Below are 18,929 nucleotides of genomic sequence, written 5' to 3' on the forward strand. Positions count from 1 at the left end.
ACATATGTTCATGTATTCACGTTGTTATTGTGATCAAATGAGGGCTATTTATGGAATATATTTTGAATACATTTTATGGTGAACATATAGCAACAAGAATTTATCGTCGTTTAGGCAACCTAAAACTTAGGATCCGTCAGACTGTTGAAACAATGATTATCAACAGCATATAATGAGAGAGAGAGAGAGAGAGAGAGAGAGAGAGAGAGAGAGAGAGAGAGGAGAGAGAGAGAGAGAGAGAGAGAGAGAGATTCTCATTTAAAAACGTGAATAAAAAACAATCAAATTGCAAACATGAAAATCTACGTGGATTGTACAATCGTGTCATGTATTATTAGACTGGCACTCAGTCGCTTTGCTTTTAAGCCGCCCGAAGTGCGGATTGGCTGGCTCATAGGCTATTGAACCAACAATCCACGCAACAGCCTAACACTAACCGAACAGTCTTTGAAGTTTATAACTTTCAATTTGTTCTGTTCCAATATTGAAATATCCACAGACTTGGAGCAAGTCAACGCGTTGTGTAAAATCCACGTCATGAATAATAGATACACGAACTTTCCGTTCATTTTGCAAAGTACCAATACGTAGTTTGACCATAGGTGCCATTTTCTTCATGCAGGGTACAACGCAACAACCGTGCGAATATAGTTCAGAAAGTGTCGATTTATCAATATTTTTCCTGGTACAAATTGGCAGATGAGTTTCATATATTTGCCAAATGCAGGTGATTACTCGGGGGTCATGACATGTAGCGAATTCATATGGTGTTCTTTGCACTTTTCTATACAACTGGTTGACTATTTATTTTGCTCACACCACAATATCCTTTTATGTTTTTCGCGCACGTAAAGAGAATTTGGGTCCTTCCTCTCCCCACCCCCTCAATCCCCATCACCGACACCATTTAGGAATTACGTTACTGGTGCATGCATTATCGCTTCATGATGATCTGCCGGACAATCCCTTACGACAAATAAGCATTCATAAACTGACAAAATATTTGTTGAGAAATAAGAAAATCTTATGACAGTTTGTCAGAAAAATGATAAATTTTAGAGGGATGTTAAATGATAAATAGTGGTTAGTAACAACATATGAACAAGTAGGCCTTACTATGACAAATGAAACCATGTCATTACATAATTTAATCAAATCCTATTTGTAGAGTATATGAGACTAACTTTCATCACTCCAAATAACTCGCAAAAAACCCCGAGTGGAATTAATGTGCTTCAACAGCGTATTAGATTAGTTAATTAGGTCTCTTCACCTTGAAACCAGTCAGATGACCTAGTTTCAGCTTATGCCATGTGATGACTAGACTGATGTCTGTATCTTGCTTTTTTGCTGGTATATCAACTGATCCGACTAAGTCTTCTAATAAGTTAAGTATGATTGCTACTATCATATGTCCTTCCCAGTGGCAGAACATTTTCAATTCAACCTGTTTCTCCCCAAATTCAAATACAAACAGGTCTACACTCAATATTTGGTTTTGGCCAAACCAAGGTGTACAGCGGTTAGGACGGTACAGATTTGAAGTTTTCGTCGCTAGAGGGCGGGCGCCGGAGGGGGGTGTATATACCGTAAAAGGGTAAGAGATGGTACGTAACCTGTGTGCGGTTGATGTTGCAATGTGCCACTAATTTTCTATAATATTCCCATGTTAGTCAAAGCGAACATGACATGATCCGTCTTTTATGTATCGACCACTTTCAGCGAAAACTAGTGTTCTCGTGCAAGTCGTAAACATATCACTCACCCATTTGAGACTCGCTGGGTCTCCGCGGGAGATTCAGGAGATTGGATTGCAGTTAGGGCGCGATCACTGGAAGAAGTGAGAGGAGTCAACAACATCCAGCAACGCGCAGATCATGGCAAACTTCTTGCTTGTCTATTTTCCCATCGACAAGGTTTTCACTGTTGAAAGAGCCAGTGATTTCAATTTACACGAAGGAGACATTTCAATCGGTCTCAATGCCAAGCGTGAATTTCTGACGACAGTGTTCCATGACGGCGGCCGATCGAATGAACGGCGTGTGGAGTACGAAGGTGTTGTGATCTTCCATTCGTCAAGTAAGTAAAGTCCTAGCCTGGTGCAGAACCATTGCTTGGTTCACCCATACATAGACCATCGAGAAAAACTGACCCATATTGTCATGTGGCGATAATGCGCATCGCGGAGAACAGGTCACCTCGGCCACTGTTTGTTTTGACTCCAGTAATTCGCACCTAGTACCTTTGTCGATCCGGTACCCCACGGTTCACCTCGACCTAGTTCACTTTTCCTGTCATAATGATAATTTAATATCGTGTAAATGATGCCTATGGTTTTTCTTTGAGAAAATTTGCTAGCTCCGTAACAATAATTTAGCCGTTTTAATTCACAAGATGCAGGCACAACGACCAAGCGCATGTGCATAAACATGGTCCCTCCACAACTGTGGAAGGAGGGACCGTGGCATATATTAAAGTGGCCGTGCATAATAATACAACGCATCTGCCTCCGCTTGCTTTGCTATGATCCTGGCATTACTGAGCTTCCACTAAGGCCTTCAAAGTGCTATGAGCATCGAGCACAACTGACGACATGCTTTCGAGATAATGATACAAGTTTGTCTCTGTAAAACCGAAGGAAAGGTAGGGGGGGGGTTTGAGGTTACATGGGTGGAGGGGTCGAGGTGACCCAGATCGGGGTGACATACAGGGTCAAAATGGTCAGGGGTTGAGGTGTTTAGAAGCTGTGATGGTGTAATATTATATATTATAGCCCAAACATGGGACTACGTGCCCGAGGGTAGGTGACCATTTGCCCGACATAAGGAGGGCAAATGGTCTCCTGCCCCAGGGTACATAGTCCCTTGTTTGGGCTATGTTTTTATTACATGCCTCTCTTACTCAGTTTGCATAAAAACTATTTACGTTTATTGGCAAATTACAGTCAAATGCTTTATTTTCGTTTTAGACAAAAAACGATTAAAAAGAAAGAAAGATTTTCACCATTGAATGGCGTATTGATATATTTTAACTACTGTTATGCGGTTATCAATATTTTATGCGAAATTTTCCAAAAACCGGATTTTCTGTGCAAAATATGAAATTTCAAGACTTTTACATCCAAAAGTTTTCAAGTTGAAAATAGTTTTGGTTCACTTTCAGTCCAATGATGACTTTGCGGCCCGCAACGTCATAGGTGCGTTACTATTGAATCCTATGGAGTGCCCGACGTTTGATATACGAGGCATGTAATACACCATCCAAACTCCGAGATTTTTGAATGGAAGTTTCATGGGGATGGGGTGGGGGTGGCTGGAAGAGCCTCCGAGTCCAAGTGCAGTCTGGGTAACCAAGACCACAAACTTGCTACATATTACATTGTAGTGTTCTTGAGGCCAATCTAGCCACCATGCGGTCAATATGGTCAATGCTGTGGTTCAAATTACAATGTGTATTGAACTGCATCTCTTGAAAATGATATACATATGATATAATGATAGCTGTGGAAATGCAGCTATCTGTTAGCGGGGCAGCGTGCGTTGCTACGCGAGTCATCAAAAGGTCAACCCTGCCACTGATATCTCTGGCGGGTTGATGACCCGCAGAGCGACGCATACTAAGCTGCCAACAGATAGCTGTGTTTCCACAGCTAATGATATGAGTGAACATACTCTAGACTGCTGTATGACCGCAATTTATTGAAACTGTTTTTGTTTGTGGTGATTTCTCATCTGCAATGGCTCGATTGACCCTGTGACCTTTCTGGACGTGGCGATTCATGTATTGTGCCTCATACAGGCACATAAAACACTAAACCACAGGGACAAACCATAGAAGTGATAATACACTTATGCGGGATGTACAAACACCAACCCCATACCCTCCTGTAAATAAAGTTTAGGATAAAAACGGAAAGGAAATTTGCTGCAAGCAAAAGAGATGAAGGTAATTTGTGCATTAAAACAGTGTCAAAATTTTGCTCCAACTGTATTCAAAAAGTTTTACACTCTTCATAGAAGGGCATACAATTTGAATTTATCAGAAAGACACAATTTCAAACAGCCACCATGGCCTGGGTTAAAGGGACAAGTCGGCCAATTAATTATTCATGAATATTTGATATGAGACACTATTATGTTTGACATATTGAAAAATAATGAATTAATGGGCGACCGTGCATATATTCAACCCCCGTTTTAGACAAATGAAACCATCGTGAGAAAGAATTAATGGTCATGACCACTTATTCTTTCTCGCGTTGCTTTCAAGTATCTTTTCTAAAACCGGGATCGAATATATGCATCATCACCAATTCATCTTTCAACATATCAAACAATAATAGTGTCTCATATCAAACAAAATTCATGAAAAATTGGCCGACTTTGTTCCTTTAATTGTATGGGAAATAAATCACATTTTTGTTTCTCAAAAACATTTCTGTGAATACTTTAAAATAAATCCAGGCAGGGGACTGGCAGGGGACCTGTAAAGTATTTTTCAGAATTTCAATATTTAAAGTACTGTCCGTATGTGCATTCTATGTTAAAAGTACCGTGAGGTAAAAAAAAAGATAAACCATGCAGAAAAAGGTAATTAACAAAACAATTAAAGGCAAAAGAACAGAATTTTAAAAAAAATGTGATGGACAAACAGAAAAGTTTTTTTTGTTTGAAATCAATCACTCTGACCAGTCCAAATATATATATATATATATATATATATATATATATATATATTGATGGTGCAAATACAGCGATCTGATTGGTCTAGACGTGAAAATAACCGTTGTATTTTTGTGATATGCCACAGCTAGCACATGTGCGAGCTCTCAGCAAGAAAAAAAACCCTTTATGATGTTCCATGCCAGAATTTCAATATATACTGTAATGATGTACACCGAGTAACAGTATACAACTAGGTTTTGACCAGTTCACTTTATATGTGCACTTGCTAATGCTGGTGCATATTTATTGTGAACTGGTCAAAATCTTGTTGTATGCTGTCACTTGGTGTGCTTTTTTCAATACACATGTATACCAGTATAGATGATTGAATTTGATGTGAACACTGTGTCATTTAATCTGTAAATTGTATTTCTAGGTGAGAAGTCTTGCACCCAGAAGCAGACGCTTTTTGAAAAACTGCTAACAAGAATACCCAAGTCAGAGCACGTTGCAACTTTGATGTCTGAGGGTAAAAGAGCCTTGCAAGACAGCAGGGATTGTGGAAGAGCTTGGAGGTCAAGTTCAACTGTGGCCGAACTTGAAAAAATGAACCGTCAAGATGAGAAGAAATTGTGTAAAAGGAAGTCAGGCTATGCGTCTGAAGAATGTCAGGTGAAAAAAATAGCAGTAGTGAATCAGGAAAGGGACAGAGAAATTCGTAAAAAAGCAGAGGAGGGTTTGAACAGAGCATCGCGGAATTCACGAAACGGAAGACTGAGTGAGGAAGAGGTGAGGAAAATGGCAGAAATGACAGGATTCAGTGGCGAACTTGATAATTGGAAACTGAAGAGGGCTTCAGCCGCCTCGGATCAAGTGAGAGTCAAGCCACAACCTCCAGCCAATCCAACAGCATGCCGTATGGATCGTATGGATTGGTTTGGTTCCTGGAGAGAGGAGACTCCATGTGAGGGATCGGGAGTTTTAGACAGGTCACAGTCGGGTCAAGGTAATCCCAGAGGTGAAACTCAGACTGTGGAGTCACATCAGCCAACACCAAGGCAACTTCATAAATGCACATGTGTATGTGCCTCCAGGCATTCACACGCACCTTCCCCAAATAGCCATCAAAAGCAACTTGAATCCGTACCAGGGCAGGAAAACACTCCAGTTCAGTCGCCGGCAGTTGTTTTGCACCGTTCTCAGGCCACGGTACCTGCAAAACCAAGTGAGACCCACGTTGAACCTCCCAAGTCAACTCCTGGTGTGGTCAGTCATTCTTCCCAGAATCCTTTGTGTTCAAACTCAACCACTCCAAGTACATCTCCGGATCGTGTGCAAGACTCCATGGACGTTGGTCTCAGTAGGCCAGTCTCCATTCTACTCCTTCAAGAGGAGAACAAGAGACTCAAAACTGAAAATTTTGCTTTGAGGAAGGAGATTGAAGCTCTACACAAGTTAGGTGAGCAAAACCATTGTTGTGCTGTTGACATATTTATAGCCAGAAATTGTTTTTCCATAACATGAATAGGGTGGATGAATAGGGTGGATGTTTACATGTACAAATAATAGGGGGAAAATGTTTTCTTTAGCTCAAGTATGGAAGCAAATGAAATTCAAAAATAACATGTATTTGAATATTAACCCTTGTGATGTCCTGCCAAGTGAGGCATAAAATGCCCATGGTGGTATGCACCTTGAAAGTGAAAAAACTTGAACTTTTGCCAGAACTCCCCTTAGGGCATCTGTCAACCATTCTCTTTTGAAATCATGCATAAAAATCAGAGGTCACTGTGCAAACTTTGTTACTAGAGAAATAAAATACCCAAGATTTAGTGATATTTGAAATTCAAAATGGCCACCATCCCATCTCAATTGAGAAAATTTTTTTGATTTTTGAAAAACTAAGGTGTTGATAAGTTTCGTTACACCAAGAACTTTGAAATGAATCCCCACAAGTGATAGATCAGAAAAGAAATCTAAAAGTTTTGGTGTCTGAATATCTGTCCCCAGACACATTCTCCCTTAACGCAGACCTGGAGATTTGAAAGGCCCTGAAAGGATGTATACTGTAAACGTTTTTTAACATAGACAGTAGAGGTAGGAAACCCTTCAGGTGTTTTTGTTTCACCAACTAAACCTGTGCTACAATATACAGTACCAAGCCCAGTGGGTGAATGTACATATAAATAAGACTCAATTCTGCATTTTACTGACTTGGCATGTAAAGTGAAATTGTTTACTAAAATGTTAATGAGCTTAGTACAAAATAATTGTGCTGTTCCGATAATCCAACCTATCCTATATTTTACCCTCCGACCCGAGAAGTTTTTAGGGATACATAAACACTGAAGTTAAAATAAAAAGGAAAGAAAAAAAAAACTAAAATCAGGTACAGGAGAAATAAAGAGAAAATCACAGCTTGAAATTATAATGTTACATGTATTCATCGTTGCACATATGTGACATTAACAATATGAGGGAACTGTTAAGAGTTGCAGGGTTTGAACCCCTGAAAAATGCCTATATTCAAAAATAATTGAAAAAAATCCCTACCTTCCAGGCCCTACTATGTTATCGGAACAGCACAATTATTGTTTTTTGACCTTGCTGTTGTTATAAACAATGAACTAGAAATGCATGTACACATTTAGCAAGATAAATTTGATAGATGACACTGTAAAAAATACAAAAAAAATCAGAGAATATGGTGATCCCATTTTTATCATCACGCAAACACCATGGTGACATCAACTGAAACGCATATCACTGAGTATAATTTGCTTGTATGTTGTATTGTGACAAATTTTTGAAAAACGTCAGAAATGATCAGAAATCACTCGGCAACAAAGAAATGTAGTGTAGGAGCTGTGAGCAAGGTTATTTTGGGTTTGCTTCATTTATTATCGGCTGTATTAAAAATGTAGAGTAATGCATGGGGTGTTTACTTGTACATTGTATACATTTATACTACACTAGTGTTTGCCCCATGAATCTCTCATAGATTAGTCAGTGTTTCATCCAGGATGGCATCAGCAGGGGGGATTTTCCCCCTTTACCAGAAAATTTAGGGGGGATTTCACCAGTTCATGTGTTCAACTTGTATCTCTAAGGTGTGACTGGCAACATTTCATGGGGGGCTGGTCCCCCCTTGACAAATTACTAGGGGGTGCCAACATGTCAACAGAGGGGGAATCCCCCCATCCCCCTCTCTAGATGAAACACCGATTAGTGGCTAATTTTCATAACAATATTGGTTACTGTGTTAATGAATTTGTTGTTTAATCAAAATTAATCAGTTGTTGCCACCATTCTTTAATTACTCTGTGGAGAACACTGCATACACAATTGTTACCCATCATTGGTTGTGAAGTGTCAAAAACTCCATACAACAGTCATTCTTCAATAAAAAAAATTTACCAAAAGTTGTCAACAACTGTTCTTTCTCATTTCAGTGAACAATGCCAGCATCTCTGGTATCACACAGGATCATGTCAACGCTTGTCTGAAATCGGGAAAATTCTCCAATCCTGTGTACGGCCTGGGTCTGGTGAGTGTGATTCAGCGCGGGCCACTTTCATATCAGATGGGATACAAACATCCCCCATACCTGTATGTAACGGCACCAGAGAAGCCAGCGGTAGTTCCCTGGTACAACCAACACCCCAAGTATCTGTAGGAAGTGGTGCAGTGGATCTGGAGTCAAATACCAGACCGTATGCACAGGGAACACAAGGAGTTTCCGTTGACAGCGATGTGGAAGAGGTCAACAGAAAACCAGCTCAACAACAGGCATCCCCGAAAATCGTCGGAAGTGGCATAAAAAAAACCAGTGGTAGTTATCATGTGCAACCAACATCCCAAGTACATGTGGGAAGTGGCAAAGTGGATCTAGGGTCGAATAGCAGACCGTATGCACAGGGAACACAAGCAGTTTCCGTTGACAGTGATGTAGAAAAGGTCAACAGAAAACCAGCTCAACAACAGGCATCCCCGGTAATCGTCGGAAGTAAAACCAGAAAAGCCAGTGGTAGTTCCCCTGCACAACCAACATCCCAAATATCTTTAGGAAGTGGAACAGCGGATCTAGACTCGAAAAGCAGACTGTCCGGGCTGGGAACATCAGCAGTTTTCATTGGGAGTGATGTGCCGGTGTTTGAACTATCACAAACAGTTTACTACGGCAGTGAAGTAAGTCATTTCAAGTTGACAAGTATGGTTGTCAAACATGTACTTGTAAGTTGTATCATCATAAATATCAGCCTGAGGACTTTCAGAAAATATATATGTTGTGGTTTAGGAGTTTTTCAAGTGAGAAAAAAATAAAATATGTATGTGTGTACACCCCACACACATCATATATATATATATATATATATATATATATATATATATATATATATATATTATATATATATATATATATATATATATATATATATATATATATATATATATATATATTATATATATATATATTAGGAGTTTTTCAAGTGAGAAAAAAATAAAATATGTATGTGTGTACACCCCACACACATCATATATATATATATATATATATATATATATATATATATATATATATATATATATATATATATATATATATATATATATATTTACATATATACACTATATATAATATATATGCATACATATACACATACACACATACACACATATATATACACACACACACACACACACTGTAGGATAGCATAATATATATATATTCCATGAATTTTTTCTCTGTTTGACATCATCGTATCTGTGTGTTTTCAAGGAGCCGTACAACTTCAAGCTGAAGGCTCAAAGTTGTACGGCTCTGCAAGTGTACAATGATGTCAAACAGAAAAAAATTTCATTGGATTGTATATGTATCACATGAACAGTCTTTTTACCGGTATTTTTCATGTGATGTAGATGCATCAAAATTATAGTTTAAAATTGCAAAAATATTGTGTGATCTTGGTTTTCTTTCCTGGATTACTTTCATTTAATGAGTAAAACGGTCCATCGCCCTGGAGATATACAAATGTTTACTGGGTACTTTCATTCATAAATCCAATCAAGTTCAAATTTTGATAAACCAAATGCCATCTTAACCAATCAGACGTGAACTTGTCAATCATTGTCTCGCATTCTCCTGATGCCAATGGATTTGGCCATCACCTGGTAAGAGGGATTCACGGCACTAGCGCCTGACAGCTACAGCAGTGTAACCAGACTTCCAGACTTATTAAGAAGATTTTCAAATATGTTTATGAAGGGAAGACAAACAACAAGATGGGAACAGTAATACATATTTTAAGTGTCATAGCTTTCAAAATATCATGAGCTTATGTCGGGTCTGAAAAGTATGATGGCACCCACCGTGACCCAAACTAAGTACGTAGTCACAACAGGGCGTCTCCAACGGTGTTGACTCGTCAATCTTGATCCGGGTCGATAATTTTTATGTCTTATGAACTTTGATGTTTGCAGTGTCACATATCTCGCCCATAGATAAATCCAAATTTTGTCACTTGATTGAAACTCTGTTCTGTTGTACAAGTCAGCTTTCGATAATAGATCCATACATGTAGCACTGCAATGCAGAGTTCAGGCTACAGCTAAATACACAGAAATATCCAACACGAATCTGGTATACTGCTAGAGAATAATCGTTTCAATGATTATGATACTATTTTAGCCTAGAAATATTAGCTCTGAAATTTTGATATCATCCCGTAATATCTGTTAATATTAACTTCCACTTCACTAAACAGAATCATGCCATTTCTTTCACAAGTTATATTTATTATGAAATATGCCAGGTGAATGACTTCAACAGTTTCTCCTACGGGTATTTTTGCATGGTTGCTCTCATATTATATTGCAAAATTGCAATTCTCAAATATAATGATTTAAATATGGATATGCAGACTGTAACTACTGATGACAATTTTCCCTGAGCCATGACTCTATCATTTAAAGTTGGCATTCAAGCCTACATTTTTCATATTTCCATCTACCTCTTGCTGTGATTGAAGTAGAATGCGCCTTGGGGACAGATATTCAGATTTTCGATGTTTTACAGTATTCTGTTGGCCTGCCACTCATGGGGGATCTTTATTATGCATATGGAGTGAAGAAAGTTTTTCTTCAGCTCAGTTCAGTGAAAATCAGGAATTTTTTCCCTCTATGGATACCACTGGGAAAGCGGCCATATTGAATTTTCATTGTAGGTTATTAAAGTCCCCTATAGCTGTAAGTCTTGAAATTTGTTGACCTCAGAAAGGCTTTCTATTTTGTTTGATTTGCTTTAAATTCTACAGATTTAAAGGATATAGTCTTTTACCACTGAAAAATTGGACAAGTAAATTTAAATTTTAACCGTTATTTTAATTTCCTGCCATTTTCAAAAGTTGGTAATACTACAAATAAAACATAGCATATAATATCCCAGTGGAAAACATTCAGCACTATGCATAATATTGGACTACCCTGTTGTTTCTGTGAAGAATTCCAATGCATATATGCACTGTGTACTGTGTTTTTGCTTTATTTGCATGAGGGCGCCATTTTACGTTTGGGCAAACATTTATTATTTATCTCGCTCAAATTGCTCTCGCAGTCCCAGTGGTCAGTTTATTATACTTGTATAAACACCCCTCAATGAGTACATTCCCAGAACATGTTTTAGTTTGGTAGTAAAATCGCAAAAATAATGCTAAAAGATATAGCTATTGGGCCTTTAATATTGGGTAATTTGTTTCTCTCATATCAAAATTTTCACAGCAACTACTGCATTCCATTCTTGATTTTGAAAGAGAATGGTTAAACCTTTGCTTAAGGAAATTTTGAGCAAAAGTTTAAGTCTGTAAGTTTCAAGGCACAAGCTACCGGTACATTAGTAAACCACGACCGCCATTAAAAGTTTACTTCACTGTAAATTTTACCTTTTTCCAGGAAAAGGTTTTGGTAACTCCAGAGGAAGATCCTGAACGATATGCTGATGTATTGGTTTCTTCACGTGCTCTATCCCAGGCAGAAATAGAAGCTAAACATTCCAAGGATTACTTTGGTGAGTTGCATGCATATTTATCGTTTTCACAGAGTTTGAGCTAAGTTGAAGCTGGCATTATGTCTTTGGAAAATATTTGAAACGTTTTGTATTCACCCTCGGAGCGCTGTAATTTCTCCTGCCAAAATTTTAGTGCAAAATTTTACTAATTTTATGAATTTGTCTGTAATTTGTTGATAATTTTGGACCAAAAGGACATCACATTTCATTTGCTACAGTTTTTTCTCAAAAGTTTGCCAAATATCTGAGAAAAATTGACTGGGGTTTATTTTATATAGGGGACAAAAATAGACTTTGGCCCTCAAAGGGTTAACAGTAGTGGTAATATTCCATTCTGCATTTCTGTTTGGATTCCACTTGGTTGATAAAAACAGTCACAGTGATGGTTTTCTTCTGTAAAGACTGCGTATTGCAGGCCTAGTGAATTTCTGCAGCACCACAGTATATTTGACCAACATACAATTTTGTAAATCAACACAATGCTAGGTGGTCCTGTCACTTCACCAAGCTACGTGAGGACCCCCCTAAGAAACCTTCTTACCTTTTTTTTGCAGATTTGGCAAAGTTCTTATAAGGAGCACCAAATTTCATTTCCTTATATCTAATTTTTGTTTACTGCAATCCTTTGTAATAGAAGCTAGAGAATATGATGCAACTTCCTTGCTTAGATCATCTGAACTGAAAAATCCTTTTTGTTACTGACCTCTTGTAATAGAGAGACTATTGTGTGCTCACACTGCACAGATTTCAAGGGACTTAACAACAAAGGTTAGATCCTAAGAACTGAAAATTCGCTTTAATTTTTGCACCATGTCATAATTCTTTTCAAAATTATTGGAGTGTCAAATTGTGCAGGTGTTGTATACAGTGTATATTGCAGGGTCGCATGGCAAATACAGCTTTGTATAAAAATATGCACATTGCATACTCATCAGTGAAATAAACATAATTTAAAAACTGACCCATCTGTATCCAGGGAACAACGTTGAAGTGGACTTTGATCAGTTACTGTGTAGCAAAAGAGCAGTAATTCTAATAGGAACATTTTAAAAATGACAGTCGGGCTTTGAGAACAGTTAAATTCCTGTGTTTGTTCTTGATCCATAAAATTTAATTTAGTTAACCATGGCCTTCAATAATAACAATAACTTTGTTGCAAAGTTCCAACAGCATTTCTCCACAAATATTGGCAATTGCAGTCTATGGTTCTCTAAGACTCCTTTTTCCCCGTGAGCTTAATAACTTGACCAAAGTCAGGGGTAACTGCTGTTTTTTTTTCTATTGTGTGGTAAGCTGTTGACAGGTAGAGGGCACTGTCTGACTTTGCATTGGGTGATGGAGGAAGGAAAGTTCTGGTCAATACCAGTGAGTCTTCCAAAGTCCTAGAAAATTTATACTCACACTAGTGATATCATAGAAATGGTATGGAAAATCATACATAAAAAAAATGAGGTATTGTAAAAAATTATATCTGAAAAATTATGTGTTTAACTTCTAAAAGTCCTTGATATGCCTTAAAAACGCCTGAAAAGTTATTGAGGTTTAAATGACTTTGAGTTAGTGGACCCTGATGTAAATTCCAATATAAATGCAGGTAGAATGTTTTCTTGTCTACTTACACTGCCCTCAACGCCCACTATTGGCACCACATCATCTTTTGTTTTTTTATCACCCATCTGTAGGAACACTCCTGAATGAAGTCATTGACATTGTGTTCACGCAAAAAGAGCTATGCCAGTCCCGTGGCTTGGGTTTGCGAGTAAATAAAAGGATGCTGATGAGAAACAACCCCTGGATCAACATCGCGTCAATGCAGTCAGAGGTAAGTCCGGGTAGTTGCATGTGTTACATGTGTGTGGTGGCACAGAGCAAATGCTCCCACATTTTTGCAGCCGGTATGAATGAATGTATGCGCATTAGACGTAGCCTTGCTTTGCCACATACTGTATGTGTGGCTGCAGAGAGCAAACATTTACACATAATTAACCCAATGCAGCTTGTATACAGTGGCAAACCTGATGGATTATAATCTGTGCATGGTGTCATAGGTTACCAAACCTGCATGGATTATAATCTATGCATGGATTATAATCTATGCATGATGTCATAGGTTTCCAAAGCTGCATGGATTATAATCTATGCATGATGTCATAGGTTTCCAAAGCTGCATGGATTATAATCTATGCATGATGTCATAGGTTTCCAAACCTGTATGGATTATAATCTATGCATGATGTCATAGGTTTCCAAACCTGTATGGATTATAATCTATGCATGATGTCATAGGTTTCCAAACCTGTATGGATTATAATCTATGCATGATGTCATAGGTTTCCAAACCTGTATGGATTATAATCTATGCATGATGTCATAGGTTTCCAAAGCTGTATGGATTATAATCTATGCATGATGTCATAGGTTTCCAAACCTGTATGGATTATAATCTGTGCATGATGTCATAGGTTTCCAAACCTGTATGGATTATAATCTGTGCATGATGTCATAGGTTTCCAAACCTGTATGGATTATAATCTTTGCATGATGTCATAGGTTTCCAAACCTGTATGGATTATAATCTGTGCATGATGTCATAGGTTTCCAAACCTGTATGGATTATAATCTGTGCATGATGTCATAGGTTTCCAAACCTGTATGGATTATAATCAATGCACGATGTCATAGGTTTCCAAACCTGTATGGATTATAATCTATGCATGATGTCATAGGTTTCCAAAGCTGTATGTATTATAATCTATGCATGATGTCATAGGTTTCCAAACCTGTATGGATTATAATCTATGCATGATGTCATAGGTTTCCAAAGCTGTATGGATTATAATCTGTGCATGATGTCATAGGTTTCCAAACTGTATGGATTATAATCTATGCATGATGTCATAGGTTTCCAAACCTGTATGGATTATAATCTATGCATGATGTCATAGGTTTCCAAACCTGCATGGATTATAATCTATGCATGATGTCATAGGTTTCCAAACCTGTATGGATTATAATCTGTGCATGATGTCATAGGTTTCCAAACCTGTATGGATTATAATCTGTGCATGATGTCATAGGTTTCCAAACCTGTATGGAATTAATCTGTGCATGATGTCATAGGTTTCCAAACCTGTATGGATTATAATCAATGCATGATGTCATAGGTTTCCAAACCTGTATGGATTATAATCTGTGCATGATGTCATAGGTTTCCAAACCTGTATGGATTATAATCTATGCATGATGTCATAGGTTTCCAAACCTGTATGGATTATAATCTATGCAGTGATATGGTAGGTTTCCAAAGCTGTATGTATTATAATCTATGCATGATGTTTTAGGTTACCGTAGCTGCATACAAAATATTGGCCTAATAAACAAGAATGCTAGCCTGGATTAAAATCAGTCTTCAAACATAATATTTGACACTTGACAGGGCACAGGAACACAAACAAATGTAGGTATACTATTGTCGTAGAAATTATTAACATTGTGCATTACAACATGATTTTGAAGAAGATCCGAGACTAGTCATTAACATCAAACAAAAAAATGCTAGAAAAATCTTTAAAGAAGTATGCTTTGTCAGATTTATCTCAAGGCAAACTGAGTAACTGCACAACTTGTATAGGAGAACAGAGGACTCAAATCATATCAGCAGTCAATGTCAACAACCAGCGTTCTGTTACTATTTTGAAACTTGTGTATGATTATACGTAAGTTGGGTTTTATTCATCCTGTTTCATAAGTGAGGTCCAAGACATATGTACCGGTCACAGTGCTTGGTGTTTGCAGTCCTATAACTTACAGCTCACTGATTGGCTGGACCCATTCTCATCGGTCTCATTACTCTGTAATGTTCAGTTTACGGCACTGTGATTAGCCACCTTATGTCCCTGTGTGAGGGTCATTTAGTAATGCATCATTATGTAGTGTCCAATGTACTTCATGGAAACTGTTGGAGTATCAAGTTAGTCAGGACGTTTGCATGTGGTTCGACCCCAATGTGAAGACAAAAACAAAGAAACTCAATGTCTACTGAGAAACATATAAAGCCATTCAATTTGGTGGCTTTATTTTGCACTGCAAGTTTGAGGTTCAGCGATTGTGGCTTTTAATAGTAATTTTGTAATGTGGTCGGTAGGGCAAAAAAGCATATTCTTGAGTAAATTTTGAAACGTTTGGCCCAGTGATGATATCTTGTGTTTGGCCCAGTGATGATGTCTTGTGCCATGTGGAAAAAAGTCTGGGATAAATTGATTTCATAATGCTAACAATGCTTACAATGTTCAGACACCTGAAGCGCATCATTCTAACAATCATAACTGCTGTATAGCTCAGAAACTGGTGAAATTAAAAAGAAAAAAACTCCCTCACGACTAATGTCACCGGTTTACCATAAAAAAAAGTTGGGATGTTCAGTGCCAATGCAGTAAATGTCATTATTTTGGAACTAGAGGTGTCAATGATATTTTGAGTTCCTTTTAAGAAAATCTTAATGACATCCTAAACAAGGATAGAGGGTAAATTAGAGAAACATTCTATTTTGAGCAATGGTGTCATAGAAATTGTTCTGAGTAGAGTGTACACAACGGTTTCAAAAAAAAAAAAAACGGATTCAAATATCGCCATGAGATTATGAATTATTACAACTTGTGTACTATATGCCCAATTTACACTCATTTTGTTCTCCCCCCAAAAAAGTGAATGAATGTAAAAGGCTCTCACGGTGCCCGATACTGCAGAAATGCTAGCCAGCAGTGTACTATCTGTTGTGTTCCAACTGTGGTACATCATGAATAATACAATGTATCTGAACCAATCAGATCGCTGGATTTGCAAGAGCAAGCTGGTACATGTATAGTATAATTCAGGGTATGCTGTTGGCATGCTGGGAAATTGAAAACAGTCCATCATGCAGAAGTGGTTCATGATTCACAGACCCTTTTGGTGAACAGCTGATATGTTATTATATTGCTTGGAATGTTTGTGTTCAAAACAAATTTACAATTAATTATAGTAAGTCTTAGGTTCATACCAGCACCATCAAAATATCACCCAAAAACTGAATCGTAGCAAGTATTTGGAGCCCAATAGACATGCATGTTTTGAACCAGTGAATGTTTCTCCGGCAAATTCGGCATTCTGTCTTTGACTTTGTACGTTATGATTGAACCACGTCATAGGTGCAAATACTTTAAATAACTGGTTACCACAGCGGTATCCAGGAAGTAGATGAGACACTTTGTTAGGAGGCAGTGAACACTACAGAATGAAGCTAACACAAGTATACAAGGCAACCAATCACATTGCTGTGAGATGAACTTTACATGCTAATGAGACCTAGAAGAAAGGGTCCAGCCAATCAGTGAGCTGTAAGCAGACTTTAAAGGACCACAAAAATCAATCCATTTGGCAGATACATTTGTCAAGGACATAATCATAGGTCATTTTGAAACAGGACTATTTGCATAAAATATATCAAATTGTGTACGTCAGCGTAAAATATGCAGAAATCAGTAGATCTGAAGTGGTTTTGGCAGTCTTTTTCTGTAGAACTTGGCTGGAAGGGAGGGAGGTTGAATTTTCCTTTAGTATGCCTGTTTTTAAGCCCTGCGGAACTTCAAGAATGCCACTCGACAGACTCGTCACCTGTACACACTATCTCAATAACATGCAATATGATAACAATGACTGTATATTGTATAACTAACAAGATAGACTAGATTGACATGTGAATCCAAGTCCTGCCTTTGTTTTTAGAACCTTTGTCTGAACAGAACGTATTGACACTATGCTTTGTGATGATGGGATACAATGCTGCATCGAAAGTTGCAGTCGGCTCCAAATCTTAAATGAATATCATGGTAACTTTAACCAGCAAGCAGGTTATGTGTTCTATTTTGGTCCTGCATCGAACTATGTTAAGGCGATTCAGTGTGGGTTGAGTGTGTCGTTATTATGGAACTGCACTTCGTCAATATGTAGTACATTATGCAGACGTAATTTTCTTTGTGTAATTTTGAATAAGTTTGGGTAAAATATGCATGATTCTGAACAGACCACAGTACAATAAATTACCCACAATTCTCTATGATTTGTATCCTTTAAGGTTACTTTTCTAAAAACTTTTTCATTTCTGCATCTAAGCATTGGTGTGGCAGCATCAGAATAATTTTTAAATACATGTAATATCTAGTAAAAGTACGTTCAGATATATCAGTGAAAGTTTCAAAATAACCGCTAAACAACCAGAAAAGTCACATTCTTTAGGTACTACAAATGCCTTGCTTTTTGGGCAGCAAGTTATGACGAACTGAAGGGGTCATTCTCTGAGAAAACTTAGCATGCAAATTTCTTTTGTCACTTCTGTTGCAAAAAATCTATATCCTTTTGTTTCATGAAACAGGTGCAACTAGTCTCCCTACTTTCCATCACATTATTCTGTATGGCTGAGGACACAATCTGTGGCAAATTTCACAAAAATGCTATCTCCTCTCTCAATTATGCATAATTTTCCAAATTATTTAAAATGAGAATTGAGAAGAATGGTGTGCATAAAAGTACGTTTTCAAAATTTTGATAAATAGTCTGTGAATTTGTCTACACATGGGAGACATAGTAGACTTCACTCAGGTATCTCCGAGGATACAAAGCATAATGAATTCTGGGAAATCTACAGTACTCTGAACGGACACTCTGAATGACCACTAATGTGAGAACCAGGGATTGAAGACTGCCCCTTTAAAAGTTACAACTTACGGAGATTTATGGTACTGTATAAAAGTATGGGCCACACAGTAATGGAATGATTTCTCATTTCTCACACTTTTTGTCTTGCAGCGTACTTGTATGCCAAGGCCAAAGAGCAGATGAGGACAATGGACCTGAGTGCCAAGACGTTCAATACCAAGTTCCAAAACAAGATTGGAAACGCCAGGAGGCATCAGAAGAACAAACTTCTCCAGAAATGAAAATAATTTTTTAACATTTTATAGACTTACATGGTAGCAAAAATCCTTTGCATTGTAATGACAGTATAATCGTCTTTATTGCAATATTTACATATATAAATTGAAGTATAAATTCTGAGTGAAGATTTGTTAAAAATAGTAAGAAAAAAAGATTAACATCATTTAAAAGAAATGTTTTCAGAACTGAAAGTCAGGCAAACTGCCAAAATAACCCATAAAAAGACAAAA

At 37.6% G+C, this 18,929-nt stretch overlaps 1 protein-coding gene across 1 annotated transcript; it reads left to right on the forward strand.

Annotated features, from left to right (window-relative positions):
• Nucleotides 1-1,614: 1,614 nt before the first annotated feature.
• On the forward strand, nt 1,615-18,707 carry LOC139129366 (uncharacterized). Its single transcript, XM_070694999.1, has 6 exons — nt 1,615-2,079; nt 5,101-6,118; nt 8,117-8,852; nt 11,613-11,727; nt 13,410-13,549; nt 18,571-18,707. The coding sequence occupies exons 1-6, from the start codon at nt 1,878-1,880 to the stop codon at nt 18,601-18,603; spliced, it is 2,244 nt and encodes a 747-aa protein (XP_070551100.1). The 5' UTR covers nt 1,615-1,877; the 3' UTR covers nt 18,604-18,707.
• The last annotated feature ends 222 nt before the right edge of the window (nt 18,708-18,929 follow it).

Source organism: Ptychodera flava, chromosome 3 (genome assembly GCF_041260155.1).
Source record: "Ptychodera flava strain L36383 chromosome 3, AS_Pfla_20210202, whole genome shotgun sequence".
Classification (NCBI taxonomy): domain Eukaryota; kingdom Metazoa; phylum Hemichordata; class Enteropneusta; family Ptychoderidae; genus Ptychodera; species Ptychodera flava.